This window comes from Hemicordylus capensis, chromosome 13 (genome assembly GCF_027244095.1).
Source record: "Hemicordylus capensis ecotype Gifberg chromosome 13, rHemCap1.1.pri, whole genome shotgun sequence".
Lineage (NCBI taxonomy): Eukaryota > Metazoa > Chordata > Lepidosauria > Squamata > Cordylidae > Hemicordylus > Hemicordylus capensis.
In genome coordinates, this window is record NC_069669.1 from 19,168,928 (window position 1) to 19,177,765 (window position 8,838).

Here is an 8,838-nt window from a genome sequence, read left to right on the forward strand (position 1 = left end):
TTTTGCAGCAGGCTTCCTGAAAGGAAAAATCAGATCTGCACCTTCGTATAGGAGTGCAATTCTCGCACGTAGCAATACAGCACACAGCTCTGTGTGTTCCTCATCTGGGCACACATCTCTTGTTGCCTAGAATTGCGTGACCTTTAGAAGCCTCCACTTCTCTCCACAGAGTGGAAGAAAATCCTCAGAACTGGGAATTAGTCAGCACTATTGCAGAAGAGTGTCGTATTCACTGGGGAATAAATATGACACTGTTCATAGCATTGAAGTCTGGAGGGAACCATCTTTGGCAGGAGGAGAAGGTTCTGGGTTCTAGAGGAGCCTATGCCCAGGTGCTAGGTTCTAGAGGCGCTTGTGTTGGGGTTCTAGAGGAACCTGGACCTCTCACTTCATTTTTCTCATTATCTGCCACTTTTGACACTAACGCAAGGCAGTTTTGCGTGGCTTGAATTTTTGGTTTGCACAAGTGTGTGTTGGGTTTTTTTTAGAACTGCACATTTATTTTTGAAAACACTTGTTTTGTGTCTAGTTGCACTTCTTTTAAAGGCTTATTTTCCAGCTTTACCTGGAGATGCCAGGAATCGAACCTTTGAGGGGCCTCTCATATCTTCCAGCATTTTACAGATGAAAATAGGACGTGTCCATATGGCACCAGTATTGTCATTTATTGTTAAATTATTATACTTTATACTTTCATTGAAACAATCCCAATTGATTTAAACAATTGATTTAATGAAGTACCTCAAGGATTGTACTGTCTGAGCCACCACTTCCTAATACACTGTATGTATGCATTACATATGGCAGGGGGAATTGGCGAAGCAGGCATGATTTACCTTTTGTTCTCTTTAGTCTCTCTTCGGCTGATTTAGAGCCCAAGAGGATACTTCTTCTAGTTCTTATAGTTCTCAGTTTTTAGCTTTTAAAATAACTTTTAATATGGAACTTCTAAAAAATAATGAAACTTTAAATGTGGTGTTAGCCTGGTTTTAAATTAAATGTTGGTTAATTTTATTAGTCTTATTTTACATTGTATCTTTTTATGAATGTTGTGAGCCTTCCCGAGCAGTAGTGTGCTGGAGGGGCAGGGGATAAATATTCTAAATAAATAAATAATAGTCATAGAAGAAGATCAGAGGTTGAAAAGAGACTCTTGCAAAATGCCACGCCTCATTTCCTTGGTGTTCATGTTTGTGCATCTTGATGCATGCATGTTATAAGGACAAGATGCCGCCTCGCATCAGAGTTCCTTTGTAGAAAAGGAAATGGGCATTGCAGCTTGGAGAATGGTGGCCCCAGTGAGTCACTGTTTTCACCAGGCGTTCCCAAAAGGAAAGAAACTGGGACCAGGCACGTAACAATGATAGGGCAAGGGGAGACAGTTGTCTGGGGGCCCCACTGCCTGGAGGGGCACCCCAGAGGCACCTCACGTGACTCCCCATTGCCCCCTGCCCAGCCCCATAGCCTCTCAGCCACTTGCCCTCTTCGCCGTCTCTCCTGCTTGTTCTGCTGGCCCGCAATCGAAGCAGCAGCCCAGCTGCCAAGAGCTCCTTTTCTCCTGGGCGCCTCTCAGCTGATCGGCGGGTGGGCAATGGGGCTTCCACGGAGGCCTCCGTGTAGGCCGCAGTGAAGCCTGAACTCGAGTAGGGCCCAAGCCAGCCAGGAAGGAGGAGGCAGCCAGAGTGTTCTCTGCAGCAGAAGAGCCCTTGCTGCCCTGCTTAACCCAGACCAGCATTTGCCAGGTAGAGTGTGAACTCCTTTTTGTGGTTACCTTTCCCGCCCCCCCCCCCCCATATATAGGGATCTGCTTGCCATAGGGCTTGGATATGGGGGGGGGGGGGGGAGGGACCGAGAAGTCTCTGAAAATTTATTTTGAAACAGCTTGGAAAATTTGCTGACTTAAAAAAACTATCTAAAAAGTCCTATAAGTGGCTTGTTTCATGGCAGAAAATTGCAAAAACTTCTGGAACAGTATTTTATTAATTTTATTTATTCATTCATTCATTTATAAATGCACTTATGTTCAAGTTGTTTTGCAACCCAGAAGGTCTGAGTGAGAACTGTGAAGCATGTGTGGTGCTTTTATTTTATTTTTCTTGTGTGTGAACTGCTCCCCAATAACTTGCAGGGACTTCAGGGTCAATCTGGCCAACATGTGAATGCAGCACCTCCATTCCAGAGGAGATGTGCCTTAAAGGGCTTTAAAAGCCTCCTGTGAAAAACCTCCTGCAATCAAACTTGACTGAATTTGTTCAAAATTCTGGGAAAACAAACATAGGCTCACCCTGCATGGTTGAAAGTCTCCTTTGCTAATCTGCAGCGAGGGGCCCATTTTAATAATTCATCTTTCTAGTGTGTTCTAGGCATTAAAAGTAATGCAAATGTATAGTACTCAATGTATATCACTATATATTGTGATGTGTGTGTGTGTGTGTGTATTCAGTGAAATGTATTTGCAGGCAGCATACTTATTTTGGAATATCAGACTTAAATCCTTGGGGGCCTGGGGTGTGCGGAGGCCCTGGACTTTGAGGCGCTGGGGGCCCATTTTAAAATCTTGTCTCTGGGCCCACTCCAACCTTGCTACGCCCCTGACTGGGACCAAAGAGGAACCAGTGAAAAGGCATGGAAAATGGCGGTTGTCTCTGATCTAAAGGGACACTTGGTGCCTGTGTTCCCTGTAACAGGGATTCCCAGGTGGGGCTGACTACAGCTTCCATCATCCCCAGCTGCAGTGGCTTTTGGCTGGGGATGATGGGAGTTGTAGTCAACACCACCTGGGAATCCCTGGTACAGGGAACACTGCTTGACGCCTGTGTATCTCCCGCTGAGCTATATTCTCTCTCCATTGATGGTCTGGATGGAGCAGACTGTCGTGATCTAACCCTGCATTTTCTTTCCAGCCAGATAATGTTAACCCTTCTGAAAACCTTTTGTCAAAAAGCAATATCTCCCTATTTTGTAGTTGTTTCCTTTTCCTAAGCAACTGCCTTTCCTCGGGTCTTGGTTGCATTTTTAGAGGCAAACTCTGCCAGGCGTTAACAGCTGCTGTTTCCTTTTGTCTTTCCAGGCAGCTTTGGATTTTGTGGTCGAAGAGGACTTGAAAGCTCACCTGACATGTTGGTACATTCAGAAATACGTCAAGGAGAACCCTCTGCCTCAGTACCTGGAGCGTTTGCAGTCTTAATGCAGGAAAAACTGTGCACACCTGCCTGCCTGCCTGGACACTAGGAAGCCCTCTCCTGACTGTCCAGCACCTACCTTTGCTCCTGTGCTCTTTGGGGAAGCCCAAACTGCACAAGACGTGCTCAGAATTCTTATTTTTATAACCACAAATGTGGGACTCCTCCACAATGCTTCCATCTGCCCTTGGGGCCCTTCCAACAGCTTGGCTGACCTGGGATCCATTGTTTACCTTGGCCTTCTTCTCTTGGAAGGAACCCATCGGGTGTAAAACGAGGTTTTCTGTTGGCTTTGTTGGCTCATGTCAATACCAAGGGGGAGAGGCGGTCTCCTTCGACAGAGTACTACCTGACAGGGCCCTCTCTTTCTTCCCAGGGAATAAGCAGTCAGTGAAACCATCTTGAGAACATGCCACCAGCCTGCTTGCCATCCCCAAGCGGAGTTGAAAAAGCTGGAAAACTACAATCCTGAGGTAGCAGGGAGTAGTTGAGATGGTCTTTGGAAGCACATTTCAGCATGGGGAGAGGAACTGAACAATGCAGAATAAACCATGGCCATTGCATGGGCTGGAAACCCATGGGAGGGATTTCCAGGTACAAATGCAGTAAATGTTGCTTCAGAGGCAAGAAGACAGTATCTCCTGCAGAAAAAGTCACTGAGTGAGAAATTTTGAACAGGTGTCCGGCCCACACACAGGCATGATCTCGGTTCATTGCAGCTACTGTGCAAAGCTGGAAGAGCAACCCGGTGATCTATTGGTCTGGGATGGAAGTCTGCCGCAGATTTGAGGAGGGAAGGGTCTGTTCGTTTGTGTTTCGTAATGTGGGCTCTCCAAGTGGAGGACATTTCCTGTCGAGTGGGAGAAGCAATAACGCATCTGGGAATTTGGGGTGGGGAGAGGAAGGAAGGAAATGGTGAGGTGGAGGGAGCTGGTGAGGTCAACGGATCTTGGGCATTTAGCAATAGGGAAAGTCCACCACTCTCCTCCACCAGTTCTCTGGTTCCTGATGGACAGAAGATTTGCTGCCTTCTATGTCTTATGCCCATACACTTTCCTCTTTGTAGCTAATAGCGGTGTGTGTGTGTGGGGGGGGTGGAATTTAAGCAGAATGAATAGACACTTTTCCTGCACCCACAGCTTCAACTCCAATGCTCTCCCTTGGTCCAGTGCAACTACTCTGTTTGGAGAAAGGAGAAACAGGCTGCATTCCAGTTGTGGAATTCCCATATTACATCTGGCCTACCCCTGACATAACCAGGTGAATGCTCTCAAAGGAAGACTTAACTGATTCCTTGGCTTGCACTACAGACACAATGGAGGTGTGTCTGTCGGGATATTTTTTGTGTGCTTTGAATTCTAACCTGGGCGGGGGCTGTTGATGCCATGTGGTGACATGGCATAACGATAGCAGAGTCTAGACCCTCTTCTGGGCCTTCCGACTTCTGGGCACCACCCTCTATTTCTCATAACGTTCCCGCAATCGGGCCTGATAAGTGTATAGCTGGGGATCTTGGCAGAGATACGCAGGAGTAAATCCTAGGTCAAGATAAACTGTCTGAAGGTTGTGTCCAGGCTGCTCAACCATGTACTACCTTGTGGCCGAAAATAAGGTTGAGTGGTGCTTCTCGGCAATATGACCGGACCGTCTCTTGGAAAGAGTGTGAAGCTGGTTTGAGCATTTGTGAGGGAAATCCTCTTTGGATGCCACTCCCAGATAGCTCGCACGCACGCACGCACCCCTCTTGCCCTTCGGGGATGATAAATATGCTGTCTTCCAAGCCCGCTTTTATGGCGTCTGGATGGACCGTTGCCGAATGCTGACTTCTCATTGTGCCCCTGGAAAAACAGACACAGCCAGTGCTTGTTATTCTCCGACCACCAGTCGCCTTGACGACCACCACCTTATGCTAACTCAACACGACTGCAATTTGCAATGGAGGTGGCTTGCTGAAGTGGCAAGGCCATGAGCGTGATCCTGGTCCCCTTCCATTTCTGTACACCTGGTACGTGCTTGTGGGTGTGCTTGCCAGAAATACTGCTTTCCACCTCCCTGCTGAGGCCTTCCAGGTGGTCTCTTTTCATCCAAGCCGTGTCGCTACCTGGGATGAATGCTCTGGGGGTCCATCCTTCTGATTTCAACGGGGAGTTTGGCAAGACGAAGACCAGCCAACCCTGCCTTAAAACGGGCGCAGTGTTTTGGTAGTGCTGCAGCTTCACAACAAGGTGCTACAACCATCGTTTCCGACTTGCTCTCTGATCTGACTGAGATGGGTTTTGATGAATATTTTCTTATGTCCACAGGTTTACTGCTGTGTCTGCCCTCTCTCCATTTTCTGTGTGTTCTGTTTTACGTTCAGTAGCAGTGCTTGCCAATTGAGGCCATGGCCGTAGGAAATCATCCCTTGATGTAGCTCTTATCTGTGACAGGCGTCTTTTCTGCAGCCTGCAGAGATTCAGTCCACTCTGAGACTTACTGCTGGAAAAGCAGACCATCTCTCTTCCTGGCGTATTCAAGGCACAAGGTCTACTTGAGCATAAAAGCTAGGTGGGCAGATGCAGATAATCGTACAACTTCCAAGTCTCGACTTGGTCTTTTTCCACTCCAATGTGGACTTATGCTTTTTTGCCCTCCTTTTGGATTTGATTGAAGTGGAAATAATGTGCCTTTCCTGCTCAGGACCTGTTTTTAAAAATGACCTTTCTGTTGTTTGTGTCTTTAACATTATGCTTCCCTGTTCTGTCTTATGATTAATTCATCCCGACCCTATTGCATGGAATACAATAAAAGTTGTGGCTAAACCAATTGGCGCTGGCTGCTGCTATTTGACAGCGAGGACCACGTAGCTGGTGTTAGCTGGTTTCATTGGTTGGTTTCAGTTCTTGACTTCAGAAAGGGTTGCATACTTCTAGGAACACTTCAAAACCTGGAGGGCAGATCTGCCCCATACACTGGGGATTCTCGCCTTTGAGTCCCCAGATCTTGTTGGACTACAACTCCCATCATCCCCAGCTGCCATTTATGGTGGCTGGGGATGATGGGAGTTCTTGTTGAACATTTGATGACCCATGGGGGCATAGGCCGGCAGTGAATTGCTCAAAGAGCCCCCAATCATGTTGGTTGCCTCCATGCCTTCTATTTGTTGTGTTTTTAAATTGTGTGCACTGCTGACAGAGACAGACAGACAGACAGACACACACACCAGGAGGTATATAAATAGGATAAATCAATCAATGACCTCTTTCAGAAAAGAAGTGCACCTACATGGAGCACAGGGAGAACTCCTAGCCTCACCTAGCTTCTGGCTGTTTCCACCTCCATCGGTACGGTATTATAATACTAGAGACTGTCTTAAACACACACACACACACACACACACACACACACACACACACACACACACACACACGTGTGATTATTCATGGGGCTGGCTGGCTATGATTGCGTTTAATTCTCAAAAGCAGGGATCTTTTTAAGCATGTAGCAACTCCTGCATGGAGATAAACCCTGGAGGTCAGGGGCTGTCCAGCTCATTTTACTGTCTTGCGGGGAAGACAACTGGCCATGCCCCATCAATGAACAGTGAATCCCAGCAGGGCGAGGAAGGGTTGGCACAGATGGTGGGTGGTACCCATGTTGGCAGAGGCCCTCCTAGCACTGCCTCATGGAAGGGTCGCCCTTGCTTGAGTTACACTCCTATTTTCAGAATAAGGGGATCAGAAGATCATGGCTTCTCCCTGGCTTACTGTGTGTCCATTGCTTGTAGCTTATGCTATAGAAAACAGAATGTTTGTCTGTTTCTACAGAAATTGCATCACTTGCTCTGTCAGGACTGACAGATGGAAGCCGGAGAGCACGTGGACGGGGTTGCCTTTACCTGAGTTACACTCATTTTTTCAATCAATCAATCTTTTATTACGAGGCCAGCATAAAATTGATACAGGTTAAAAATTACTTGTTATGTGATGTTATGATGATATGATGGTACATAACTTGACAAATCTAAAATGATTTCAAGTTAAAATGCATATTAGTAAATAACATCAAGAGGCTAAAACTAAGGATGATTGCAGATTAAGAAGTAAAATAGATAGAATATACTTGTTAAAACTAAATAAGCTAAAAACCTAAAATTACTAAAGCTAAAAGAGAGAAAATAATAATATAATGATACAGTTTCTATTATAGAAATGCCCAGAAAAAAATAAAGGGGGGAGTATAAAATGGTAAAAGTCCAGATTTAAAATTATAAAAAGCAATAAGATGATGGGGGGTGGGGGAGAAAAATAATGAAATGTAGCAAAATGCAGTACAGTGCAATGAAACAATAGATATGGAGGCATGGGTAAGTGCGAGGTCAATCCAGAGTCGGATGAAGGGGGCTCACAGCCCACTCATTTTTTCAGAATAAGGGGATCAGAGGATCATGGCTTCTCTCTAGCTTACTGTGTGCCCATTGCTTGTAGCTTATGCTATAGAAAACGGAATGTCTGTCTATTTTTACAGAAACTGAATCACTTGCTCTGTAAAGACCGAGGGGTGGAAGCCGGAGAGCACGTGGACGGGAGGAGCAAATGAGAACTTAATTAGAGTGTTTGCTCTGCAGGCCCTTTCAGCAAACCCTATAATTTATTGCAAACATTCTCCGCTGGAAGCTGCCACCAGGACGTCTGCCTAGGTACCTCTGAGGCGGTGCTGTTGAGGGAGGGTGGTTGTGGTCTGGTAGCCAGAGCCAGGACCCCGTTAATGAATATACATTTCTCCTCTTGCAAGTGCCTCTCTAGGAGAATGTGGGAACTCTTCCCAGCAAGATGTCAAAACAGAGATTCTTGAAAGGCTCCCTTTGATGGAGCACAGCCTCCGTGGCTCAGCCCATTGTGTGTGGCTTAATTTTTTTGTTTGACTTGAAAATATTTTAGAGCATCTAAGCTGTGCCAAAATTGTGAGTTCTTTCAGACTGAAAGATTAATGTAAAATAAAGTTGTGTCGACTCCTGGCGCCCACAGAGAGTCCTGTGGTTGTCTTTGGTAGAAGACAGGAGGGGTTGTGACCATGGCCTCCTCCCACGCAGTTTGAGATTATGCCTCTCAGCATCTTCCTATATCACTGCTTGCCAATATAGGCATTTCCCATAATCTGGGAGACATACCAGCGGGGATTTTAACCGGCAAACTCTTGCTGCCTAGGCAAGTTACTTCCCCACTACGCCCTACAGGGGAGTAAATTCCATGGGCCACAGGACTGACTTCCGAGTAAAAAGGTTTAGGATTGCTCTATAAGAGAGATTCATGGGGAAAGTATGGGTTCTCAACCTTGGTTCCCTAGATGATGCTGGACTACAGATCCCATCATCCATAACCACAATGCATGGGGATGATAGGAGCTGTAGTAAAACTGGGGAACCAAGGACACATCTGAAGCTGCCTCAGTAATGTTCTTTCTGATGTGATGGGAACCATGAAGCATTGGTACTATAAAACTGGCATGTAATGTACAGGGCACAGAGGTTAAAGAAGACAAAATCAAAGGAGCCGTTCTTCCTCTTCCTGAAACAAATTGGTCACGGTTCCTGACAAAAGCACCAGGAAAGAAAGTACCATAGCAATTTTGACAGTTAATTCCAGAGAAAGTGGGAGGGGTGCAGATTCCCTATCTC

The 8,838-nt window shown here is 46.2% G+C and overlaps 1 protein-coding gene across 2 annotated transcripts in view; it reads left to right on the forward strand.

The window, feature by feature from the left end:
• The window catches only part of NATD1 (N-acetyltransferase domain containing 1), a 29,787-nt gene extending 21,602 nt beyond the window's left edge, over window positions 1–8,185 (forward strand). Inside the window, exon 3 of one of the 2 annotated variants that reach the window (XM_053276359.1) lies at window positions 7,689–8,185. In XM_053276359.1, the coding sequence (XP_053132334.1) occupies window positions 7,689–7,760 (72 nt within the window). In that variant the 3' untranslated portion in view covers window positions 7,761–8,185. Of the gene's footprint in view, window positions 1–3,070; window positions 5,988–7,688 lie in introns of those variants that run through there. The other variant, XM_053276358.1, reaches the window with a different exon arrangement.
• The last annotated feature ends 653 nt before the right edge of the window (window positions 8,186–8,838 follow it).